We start from the raw sequence: 12,265 nt of genomic DNA on the forward strand, positions 1-12,265 counted from the left end.
TTCTTGTGTGTAGATGTTGGAAACAGACTAAATATGTAGCTACAGACTTTAGTAAGGCAAATCATAGAGCTACTGTCAATAGGATGTCATGCAAGAATGACAAGGAAGCCTGAAAAGATGTCAGAGAAACTTGAAAAAAATTTATAGTAAAATGTTAACTTAAAAAGCCAAATATAATTCCATACCCACAGGATGATCATAGCTCGTAAGAGAAAAACAAAAACTTGCTAATTTAAAAAGACTAGAGAAAATAGATCAAAATAGTAACTGATTTCTTTTATTGGTGGAAATCTGGAAAGACTTTTTACTAACTTCATGTGTCTTCTTTATTTTTCATCATGATCATCTAAAAAGCACTCTGAACAACATAGAGAAGAGCACTCTGTGTAGTTCAGGTGTAAAATGCTGCCATCTGCCTGAAAAACTCACACCTGAGCTTGCAGTTCTATTGAATGATGTGTGAAGATTACCACACAACTACCTATTCTGTCTTCTAGATGTCGAGTGTATGTCAGGTCATGTCTGACATACATTTCTAAAGGTCTGTGACCAGACTTTTAGGAAGAGGGATAGTGACTTGGCTGTCAAACAGAACATACATGTGTTGGTCAAATCATCAAAATGCTTAGAAGTAACAGAATAGCGCAAGTGAATCTGGTGAAATGGCCGTTTAATCTGCATTGCTTATTGAGTAAGAAATCATTGTCTAGGCAAGACCTTCAGAAGGAGAGAGGGTTTTGCCCCAACTCTCTTCCTTGCTGTAATGGAAGCCCTGATCACCCTGGAGGTTTCCATCTCTTCCTGAGACAGCATTTCCCAGTCGCCTGCTGGGCTGCTGTAGCCTGATTAGAAACTCAACCTGGGAATAGCAGGGTGACACCAGAAAAGGCCAGAGTGCTTTAACTCAGGCTTTATGAGTCAGTGATCCCTCTAGACTCAAACAGAATTAAGGAAATCTTTTAAAAGTCCCGAAATGGCAATAACTCCCATCACTGAAGATGATTCTCAGTGATTTTTCCTGATTTGTGGAGAAATGAAGTTTTGTCTAAAAGACCCAAGTGGCCCAGGAAAGAAGGGATTCTCAAAGAAACTCTCTCCGGAGAACTCACAGCTGTTAGCCCCACTCCTGCCTGGGAATTCTAAACTCAGAGGGCAAAGGGGGCCCCTAAAGATAAATTTGTAAGTCATCTACCTGCTAATTCAGCAACGTGATAGATACGGAACCCAGCAAATCATGATGTTTACCCAACCGTCTCCATTAGATAAACTTTCCAAACTCTGCAGGAAATTAGGACTTCATTAATATCTGTGAAATTAACAGCACCTGTCAAAAGATCCTAATTTGTCTCTCTTGTAGAATCAAAGAACCCTTGCATTTAGCATACTAGAGATACCTTTTGGCTTAGCTAGATATGGGGTATTACAGGCCCAAGATTTTCAGGTATGCTACAGATTCTCACTTCCAGGTCTTTATTATTTCAAATAATTTTTTTTCTTTATACAAAGGCAGAAAAGACAACCAATGTTTTGTTTCTTATCTTTGGCTTACTTATGAAAACTTAGAAAAACAAATATAAGTATAAAATGGTCAAGAAGAGAGATGGAGCAAGGAAGTAACTTTTTCACTGAATACCAGATGATAGTTTCAGATTAATGGGACCTCAGGAAAGTAGGTAAACAAGAAGAGGTATCTAGTTTATATAAGTGACCAGAACGCTCAATAATGGAACAATAGATGAAGAATTAGACTAGATTCCTGGATTTGTAGCCAACACTTTGATAACTATCATCTAAACCTCTTGGAAAGCATAATTACTGATTTTTGGGTTTTTATGAAGTATTTTGTTCATCCTTAGATGATAAAGCCCTATTTTATAGTAGTCAATGAGTTTAGGATTTTCTACATGGTTTGTGATGTTCAAAGGCTTAGAGAGAGAGAGAGAGAGAGTGTGTGTGTGTGTGTGTGTAACTGTGAAGAAAGCAGGCCTTTTTGAAAATATCTGAAGTAAATAAGGATCAGCTGCTGAATGCCTTGGGCCAATCCCATTACACACATAAATAGACCATGTAAGAATTTTGCGGTGTCATATTTAACTAGTGTGACTAAAATAGACTCGCTCTTTATAAACTCATTTTCTGATTACTGTGTGCTGTTTCCGGGGCACCTACTTGAATAACAGAAGACATAAAATGTTGGAAAACTTTTGCCTCACTCTCCAACCATTGGGCCTAACTCCATTAGGTTGAGTGGAATTAACTCTTGAGTTACTTCTCACTAGCGAAGTTGAGTTCAGACTTCCAGAAAGCATCTCCCCTCGGCAAGTCAGTGTGTGGTTTTGGGTGAGTCCAGCAGTGTCCTCTGCAGAAGGGGAAGTGAAAACATTTGTTCAGATGGATAGTGGACCTTTGTGAGGTTCTGGCTGTCCATGATAAAGCACTGGCTAAGTAGACATGGGACACCAAAAATAATTATCTTTTATAGCCCCCAAACAGCATTTGTCTTTTGTCATTTTCCAGGGTGCAACCATGTCACCATTTCTTCGGATTGGCTTGTCCAACTTTGACTGCGGGTCCTGCCAGTCTTGTCAGGGCGAGGCTGTTAACCCTTACTGTGCTGTGCTCGTCAAAGAGTATGTCGAATCAGGTAAGTTTGAGTGGGTTTTCAAAACAGGGGAGGAGGAGGAGAATCCTGCTATGAACTATGTATGAAGCAAGGTCTTCCAGGACATTTGACATCATCTGGTGGAACGAAATCCTACCATTTAGGACACGGATGATGCCCAGCAAAGCCAAGGGCTTCCTTCGGGACACACATTTCGTGATGGACTCTAAACCAGGACCCGATGGCCCACCGGTGGCTCTATTACACCGTCTCATTTTTCCCACATATACAAAGGGAAAGAGAAAGTTGGGTTGAGAAAATCACGTAAGGAGTTAATGGGAAGGAGCTCTAATGAGCTGAAGTAGAACATGGCCCTACGTGGTTAAGCCTGGTTACTTTAAATAAGTCTAGGTAGATTAAGACTGAATAATCTTCCAACCAACTCTAAAGACTACTTACTGCTGCTTTGGCAAACTTCAGTGGATATTACAAAGCATCTATAATTAGCCATTAGAGTCCAAATTTCAGAAAACATACTTTTGCACTCACTAAGGTCTTGGCTGAATGGAAGAATAGTGATGTTTCATCAAGTTTAAATATTTACAGGCAGCTCAAGGTGAGGGGGAAAGTGGGACAGCCACCCAACGTCCCGTTTATGGGTTCAGAATGTTCCGCTCCAACAGTCTTATGTGTAGGGAATCTCTCTGTGGTCACATCGACCGGCTTCCGCTCTCTGAGATCCTCACCTCTGCATTGTAAGTTTGCCGTGGATTTCCAAAGGAAAAGTAGGAGGGAGTTTAGACCCCACAACTCTCCTGACTGCACACCTTTTCTTGTTTCCCTACGTGCATTTTGATTTTAGCAGACACTTTGTAGAGAATGATAATGACAATGGATGCAGGCTTGCAGTAACTGTGGAAGCCGTCACAGTTCACTTACACAAAAGTGTTTACAGAGAGACCACTGCAAAAGTGCTGGGGCCACAGCATAGAGGGAAAAAAAGTCAACTAAATAAGCTGAAGGAACTCAGGAAGACTGCCTTCCCTTTAGAGCATCTATTCTTGCAGAAGAAAGTGGCAATAAACAAAAATACAAACAGCAGGTAATGAAGGAACAAAAAGCAGTGTAAAGAAGAGAGGACTGGGGAGAGGGATGTGTGTTATCTTATATAGGGTTGTCCTGCAAAGGCCTGTGAGCCGGGACATTTGCAGATGCAAGAAGAAACTGACTCAGATGTTGAGAACCTCCTGCCAGATGCTCACAGTTCAGATTTTGGGGTTCCCAAACCTACTATTTTGCATCCCCCACCAAAAGACTTTTTGCTTCACAGCTGACTTTGTCCTTCCAGCCACTCTGAACACATCAAAGCCAGGGAGACTGTCTGAATCATCTTGATTTCCTTTCTGCCCAGAGTTCTCTCCTGTTTAGTTAAAAGTGTGAATGCCACTTGCTCCCAACCTAAAACCTTTCAAATGTCACAGACATCTTTGAAGTGTAAAATGTCTGAGTTTTTCAAAGCCGCCTTTGACTTAATGGGTCTCCTGGATCCAGTTCTCTTTACCCTCTCAGTTCTCCCTGGCATTTGCCTCCTGAGGGCCTTTTTTTTTTTTTTTTTTTTTTGCTTTTGGCCTTGCCTTTGAACTTGGTCTAATCAGCCATGTGGATCGAGAGACCTTGTCAGAAAAGAAGGAAACTGGTTTTCCTAAAGATTAGCCTATGGAGTTGGAGGGAGTTTAGAGATTTTTGCTTTTGATTTTATTTTGGGTTTGTTCTGAAAGGAAATCACTCTGAATATTATCATTCAATATTTACTTCTACAGAATTTAAACACATTTCAGTTCTTGGAGTGTAAGACTGCATTTTCCACAATAAGCCAACAGAACAAGGACAAACAGACCATGGGACTGTGGGGCTGTGAGTCATTGAAAACGGTAACACTCTAGATAGATAGGATCCTCTGTTTAGGTAATTACAGACGTGGTGAATGCAAATGTATAAAGTGCCTTGCTTTGAGGATTTTTGCCCCTTCTCGGAGGATTTTTGGCCCTTTTCTCCAGGCACAGAGAATGGTTACCATCAAAAGGAATTATCCGAAAGGGAAGCTTCAGGTCTGTGGAAGTAAAATGTTACTGTGATCATTAATATTGCCGTTGGTTTCTAAAAAGCCCAATCTCCAGTCCAGTTTTTTTTAACCAACCCACAAAAAATTTCCCCTTTCTATTCCACCTTTAGTAATCGCATGGTTTATATCTTTCCTAGCCAAGTTTATCTAACATTTGAGTTTCAAGCTTATTCAACTCCTTGTATACCCCCAAAATAAATACTAATTTAGCAAATGCTAAATGCCTGCTCTGCTTAGCTTTGTATGTTGGACAGAAGGGGCCCTCGAAAGTTAGAAGGGCTTTATTTCCTGGCTGTAAGCGGATTTTTCCCCTTTTGCTTAATCGACATCTCTGAATTGCTAAATCTGCCACTTAATGTGCTTATATCACAAGAAACAAACCCTCAAATGCAGGTTTCTGCTTCTGAAATGATTAAAGAATAAATACCAGAGAAAATTCAATGTGCATGAAAGACAAGGAAAAACTTCTTAATTAGCAAACTCTTTGCCAATCACAGTGCGGCTTTAGGGAGGTTTCCCCTAAACTGACCTTCCCGTCTACAGATTCATTACTATTTCCAGGGCTCCTACCTGCTTACCTTTCCTCACTTGCAGGCTTGCAGTCTGCTTCAGCCTCGCTGGCTCCATGGGTGAAGACCAGCACCACCTCTCCGAGTTGCCCATCAGCTTTTGCTGAGGGTGCATGGTACATATAAAATGTATCTTCACCCAAGAATTAGAGAAGGAAATAATGGCTCATTATGTTTTAAAGATCATTGCCTCTTACTGTATTTATGTCAAATGGAAAAATATTTAACTATTTATTAAAGGAGCATTCATTATACGCTTACATTATGCCACTATGTCTTTCAGATGAACACACAGTAGTTTTGAATTGACTATGTTTAACCCGGGGCCAATGAGGTTAATCAGTCGTAGGATTAACACTACGGATTAATAAAGGAGAATCTCAAAGGCATAAAAGATTTTTTTAAAAGTTTGTTGCTCAGGTGTTTACACCCAGAGTGAAGCAACTAACTGTTGATTAGGAAAAGAACATTTTGAAACCAGCCCAATAGTACCATAGACGGTTGTTTTTGGCTAATTATAGAAATGGACCCTTTTGGTCTTAAAGCTTGGAACTTACGTTTGTTTTATCTGAGTTTCTTCCTCAGGAAAGGATCCCCACACCTCTTAAAAAAATATTAAAGAACTGAAACTCACCACATCATGGCATCCAGAGACTGAAGCGCCAGGCCCCTGGTTCATCGTGATTGATTCCTTACCCCTCCCGAGTTCCTGTTTTCTCATACAAAGTTACATTTCTTACCTGCTATATAAATCCCTAGTTTTAGCCGGTCTTGGAGATAGACTTCAGACTGAGCTCTCGTCTCCTCGGCTGCAGCACCCAATTAAAGCCTTCTTCCTTGGCAATTCTTGTCATTTCGGTCATTGACTTTCTGTGTGGTGAGCAGCAGAACCTGGAACGCCTGGTGTTTCAGTAACAATTTCCAGTCCAAGGCGTTAGCAGATTGTTGTCTGAATTATCTACATTGGAACTTATAAGGTTCAATGCATCACCTTGCATCTAGACCTGGGGACTGTCTCATTCTGTCCCATATTGTCTCTGATTGTTTATGTGCTACTTTTGTCTTCCCAACAGAATTCTATATCCCAGAGAACAGAGGGAGCAGGTGCTACCGTTGAGTTGAACTGAATTATTTTCCAGCCCTGGCTGAAGGAGTAATGAGAACTTACCTTTCTGTTCCTAGAGAATGGGCAGATGTATATCCAGAAGAAGCCTACCATGTACCCACCCTGGGACAGCACTTTTGATGCCCACATCAACAAGGGAAGAGTCATGCAGATCATTGTGAAAGGCAAAAACGTGGACCTCATCTCTGAAACCACTGTGGAGCTCTACTCGCTGGCTGAGAGGTGCAGGAAGAACAACGGGAAGACAGAAATATGGGTAACGTTGTGTAAAGTGTATGCACCTAAGGGATAAGCATGATGGTAGCAGACGACTGGCTCAGAACTCCATGTCAGTCTGAAGGTGTGATTACACTGGCCTCGGGTCACCAGGCTCCCTACCTCTTCATTACTGGTGATTTGACAATGGCCATGGTTATTCTTGATGGGCTGTAGAACACATTGACATCTTCAGATGCCCACATCAAAGAGATGTAGAAAGTCTCTTAGACTATGATAAATTGTTATTTATTTAAAACTGTTAAAGCAGGCTTGGAACATCTCAAATTCCCCTTAAGTGGGGGATGAATTTTTGTCTATCAATCCAGTTGTCAGTTTCATTCACTTTTTCAGTTTTGGGAATAATATTTGTATATAAAACTTAATCAAGATTTATCAAACAACAACTCACGCTTTTTAACTTAGAAATTACTTGTTTAACCCAATAGACTCAGAACACATTGAGATATCAAAATCTTAATTTTATTAAACTTCATCAATACATTTCTTTTTCTTTTTCTTTTCTTTTCTTTTTTTTTAAACAGAGTCTTGCTCTGTCACCCAGGCTGGAGTGCAGTGGCGCAATCTCGGCTCACTGCAAACTCGGCCTCCTGGGTTTACGCCATCCCCCTGCCTCAGCCTCCCAAGTAGCTGGGACTACAGGTGCACGCCGCCATGCCCTGCTAATTTTTTGTATTTTAGTAGAGACGGGGTTTCACTGTGTTAGCCAGAATGGTCTTGATCTCCTGACCTTGTGATCCACCTGCCTCGGCCTCCCAAAGTGCTGGGATTACAGGCGTGAGCCACCGCACCCGGCCCATCAGTACATTTTTAAAGTAAGTAAAAAGCTATCAGAATGTGAGAGGATAGAACAAAGATCCATTTAATGTTTGGTCTTCTCTCTCCATATTTTGACAGTTCCCACAATTTTTCTCATCTGTAATGAATTCACTTAGCTTATTTTGACTAAGAAGTGCATCATACACAATTCATCTTAGCACACCAAGTTGTTAAAAACCTGGATTATCATAGTAAATATTTAGAAATGTTAAAAGGAAGAGTAAAATAATGAAAGTGTTAAAAAAATTCTAATGAAAATTTCTGGAGCACAAAATAAAAGAAAATATATCAGTAAGAAACTGCTTTTACCTGATCTGAAATCCAGAAAATGTTTTCAAATGTTTATATCATCTGTGCCAAAGGAGAGAATCCTGACTTTCTGCTTCTTACTTTCTATAACTCAGATTTTAAGAAATCCACTCAAAAGATTTTCAAGTCATAGGTTTCAAATGGGAATGACGTAAACCTAAAAACTAGGTTTTTGTGTCAGTTTTGTATTTTTGACCTAAAAAAAATTAATGCTTTTTAAGAAAGTATAAAAATCTTTGCTTGCATCACTAAAGTAATCTTTAGAGACAAATATATGCCAAGATTTTTAAAAAGGTGCTCATGCCTATGCTTAGCTATGTCCAGGTAATTCAGTCAGGCAGTATCTACTCAGCACTTGTGTGCTGGCTTGGGAAAAGGGTTCCTGGGGCTGGGCACGGTGGCTCACGCCTGTAATCCCAGCACTTTGGGAGGCCAAGGTGAGCAGTTCACCTGAGGTCAGGAGTTCAAGACTAGCCTGGCCAACATGGCAATACCTTGTCTCTACTAAAAATACAAAAATTAGCTGGGCATGGTGGTAGGTGCCTGTAATCCCAGCTACTTGGGAGGCTGAGGCAGGAGAATCACTTGAACTCAGGAGGCAGAAGTTGCAGTGAATCTAATTGTTTTATTAGGTAGAAGCAGGAATGGGGGAAACTGATAAAGACCAGTTTATTGGGTCTACCTAACTTTTTTTTAAAAGAGTTGTCAATTCCCCAATTTTAAAAATACAATTCGATTCATGTTTCCTTCTCAATTAATGAAAGGATAAGTCGGGGGCGAGATCTTTTTGTTAAGTAGTCTTCACTGATATGCAGGTTGCCGTTCTGTTTATATCTCTTCAAGTTGCATATGATTTCTTGCCTAGGATTTTGCTTATTTCATCCTTAACAGACTTTTCTTTGCATTCTAGGATTATTTAGACATAAGTACATGGTGGCATTCAGATGCTCATTTAACCAACTAGCACACTTTTTGCACTTTCAAGCTTTGGTGGGCTTTTTGTTTTGTTTCGTCTTTTATTTTTTTGCCAAGGTTATTTCTTAATTTACTTTTATTTTAAGGACCAACAGGTTGTTTGGGACTTACATTTTCCCTTGCTTCTTTTGGAATCTGCATTTCTAACACTCATTTCTCTAAAGAAAATGATATTCTCACATTTGCCTTTCATGTCTCTCAACGCCATATTGAGAGACACTTTTTGTTTTCCCAAGGTTGTGACTGTTTTCATGGCTGTCTCCTATTTGCTCCCCAAAGTGTACTGGAACGTGGCTTTCTCTGGGTGCTATTTTTCCAGTAGCTAATTGCTTTAATTTCTCTATCACTACTAAGTACTGAATATTGCCAACTTTGTGGTCACCTGGTGCCAATTTTCACTATTCCATTTGGAAACAGGCCCCTTGCCATAGCTCTTCCATCTCCATTTTTTGCCTCCATCTTTACTCCTTATTCCACAAGCCAGAGAACAATGGTGCATACCTGCCATGTCAAAAGTACTTTTTTTTCATGAATCTATTGAAACTCATATGAAAATTTATAGTTGTCGCAGCAATGCAAGCTTATTTTATCACAAAATTCTCACAGCAGTAATGCTGTGACATAGGCATTGCTATTATGTCCGTTTTTCAGAGATTTCCCAAGACGGTGACCCGCACAAGGTCGCATAACCAGAAAATTATTTAGCCACGATTCAAATTCACAATGTCCTGTGTTCCACAGGACATTACTTGCTATTTCTTGGTTATTCTGGCTCACCTGGCTAACCCACAGACATAATGACCAATAATGACCTTCAAGTCATGTTCTTTCTTATTCTTTTTGGTCTGTTGATGGCATAATGGGATGGTTTAATAGATTAACATCGGTGCTCAGGTTGTCTTGGACTTGGATTTGTCCTTCTCCTTATGTCTCCTTATGACACTTACGTCACATCATCCCTTAAAATGACACTTTGTTCTGCCCTCTTATACATAATAATACAGTACTGAAGTATATATTTATATACACTTATAAATTGCTTCCCAGACCAGTGTAATGAGAATTTTCTTTAGTGGAGCATCCAAGACTTTCCTAAAAATACAATCTCTCTTTGTGAAAGAGGAAAACCACCCCCACTGAATGCCCTGATTAACTTAGGCATGCATCCCAGGTAGAAAGGAAGACGGGGGCCTGGGGGCAGCCTCAAAGAGGCAGGATTTATCTTTCCCTTCAAAAGAAGAGCTTTTTCCCCAAGGAAGCCAGTCCCAGTGCCTGCGATTCTTTTGTCATGATGAAGATCTGGGTCTTCCCTGTGACAGTTCTTCAGATAAGCAGCATCACAGCGCCAGAAAACCAAATAGAATCTGTTTTAGGATTTTATTTCTTCCTCATGTAAGTTTTTAGATCCAAATAAAATTAATGAATTGCTGGGATGTTTTAAGGAAAGAAAGGCGACTGTCACAGTTGCTACAGTCGTCTGATGACAATGAGTGTGAGTACAGTGGAGAGTAACAATGATTGTATTCTGTGTTGGAAATCTCCTGCCATCGTCAGTAGCCAGTGATGTCATTGAGCTCAGGGCTTGTTTCACATTCTGACTGATATTTCTCTCCTTCTTCCAACCAGTTAGAGCTGAAACCTCAAGGCCGAATGCTAATGAATGCAAGATACTTTCTGGAAATGAGTGGCAAGTGACATTTCTTCTTCCTGTTTGGGGGTGAGGAGGGCATGGCCTTCTCCTCAAATGCAGCTTATTTTACCTTTGCAATTATTGTAGAAAAGAATAAAGGAGAAAAGAGAAGCACAAAATTGTTTTAAAATTCTCAGAGACACTCAGGCATGACTTTAAAAGACACTATCTGGGCCAGGAAAACGTAGAAATATAAAACATTTACAGCCCTTGTTTTTAAGTGATGTGAATCCATATGCCCAATGCTCTTATACTCTGTCTTTACTTTAGTTTAGGAATTCAGTCTAAGTACAAAAGACTGTGGATGTGTGGTTATATGTGTACACATTGTCTGTTTAAATGACGTGTTCTAACAACCTGCCATATTATCGGTAGAATGCAAGTTAAGTAAGAAGTAGACAAATATGTTCCATAAAATTAGTAACAAAATGCTAATTACTTGAAGTAAGTCACCTCAAGTCCTTTTAGGAACAAGAAACAGTGAGAAAACGCATGGCTAAAGAGTTTTGGTTCCATGTTACGTGTGGACTTTGGCCACAGAAGTTAAATTTCCTGGTACAATGTGCTGAGACAGGCTGTCAGGGCTGTGTATGTGAATCAAATCCCCCTACTTATAAAATCCTAAGCCACAGCATAGACATGTAAATTTACTGATGGTAAACTCACTTCAGTTTTTCCTAAATTAGTTTTACTACCAAGAAGAAGCGAGTTTGACCTCATGCATTTATGGTGCTGAGTTTTGGCTTATCATAGTATAATTCCTCCGGGTCTAAATTCAAACAAATACATCAGAGAAATACAATATTATGAAATAATCACAGAAAACATTATTATGAAATAATCATAGAAAACTCACCAGATCTTCGATGATATTGAGGCCTGGTGATTCATCTTTTAGGTGTGATAATAATATTGTGGTTATGTTTTTTAAAAGGCATGCTAACCTTTTACAGATATATACTGAAATATTTTAGATAAAATAATATGATATCATGGCTTTGTCTCAAAATAATCCAGTGGCATGGGGTGTAGGATGGACAGGGTATACTGAAAGACAGTGGCCATTAATTAATAATTGCTGAAACTGAATGATTGATACATGGAAATTGATTACAGTATTTGCTCAACTTTTGTGTATATTTGAAATTTTCCAGAATAAAAATTTTTTAAAAGAAAGAAAGCATTACTGAGAAGGGAAAAATGTACCTGAAATTTTATTTCTTTTTCCTCTTGGAAGGTGTAGATATATAGTACACATAGTACAACTTTTGAATTGGCTGAGGTAGAGTGATTGCAGGATATCTGAATATCCAGATTTGCATAAAAGGTGAAAGTGCTGACCTAAATAATAGTATCAATGATGTTTAATTCCTTGAATTAGAGAAATACATTCCTCCCATTAGTTTAAAGCATGACCCAATGTAAATTGAGAAAGCGTCCTGTCTGGGCATGGTGGCTCATACCTGTAATCCTAGTACTTTGGGAGACTGAGGCGGGTAGATTACTTGAGCTCAGGAGTTCCAGACTAGCCTGGGCAACATGGCAAAACCCATTCTCTACCAAAAATACACAAATTAGCCAGAGTTGGTGGTGCATGCCTGTAGTCCCAGCTACTTGTGAGGCTGAGGTGGAGGATGGTCTGAGCCCAGGTTGGCGAAGTTGCGGCGAGCAGCGATTTCGCCACTGCACTGCAGCCTGGATGAGAGAGAGAGAGAGAGAGAGAAAGAGAGAGTGAGAGAGAGAGGAAAGAAGGAAGGAAGGAAGGAAGGAAGGAAGG

General features: G+C 39.8%; 1 protein-coding gene across 2 annotated transcripts in view; it reads left to right on the plus strand.

Annotated features, from left to right (window-relative positions):
- Positions 1-2,342: 2,342 nt before the first annotated feature.
- Positions 2,343-12,265, plus strand: part of PRKCQ (protein kinase C, theta) — a 101,428-nt gene continuing 91,505 nt past the window's right edge. Inside the window, exons 1-3 of one of the 2 annotated variants that reach the window (XM_011957054.1) lie at positions 2,343-2,644; positions 6,476-6,675; positions 10,425-10,485. In XM_011957054.1, the coding sequence (XP_011812444.1) occupies positions 2,527-2,644; positions 6,476-6,675; positions 10,425-10,485 (379 nt within the window). In that variant the 5' untranslated portion in view covers positions 2,343-2,526. The remainder of the gene's footprint in view (positions 2,645-6,475; positions 6,676-10,424; positions 10,486-12,265) is intronic. The other variant, XM_011957055.1, reaches the window with a different exon arrangement.

This window comes from Colobus angolensis, unplaced genomic scaffold (assembly GCF_000951035.1).
Source record: "Colobus angolensis palliatus isolate OR3802 unplaced genomic scaffold, Cang.pa_1.0 Scaffold432, whole genome shotgun sequence".
NCBI classification, from domain to species: domain Eukaryota; kingdom Metazoa; phylum Chordata; class Mammalia; order Primates; family Cercopithecidae; genus Colobus; species Colobus angolensis.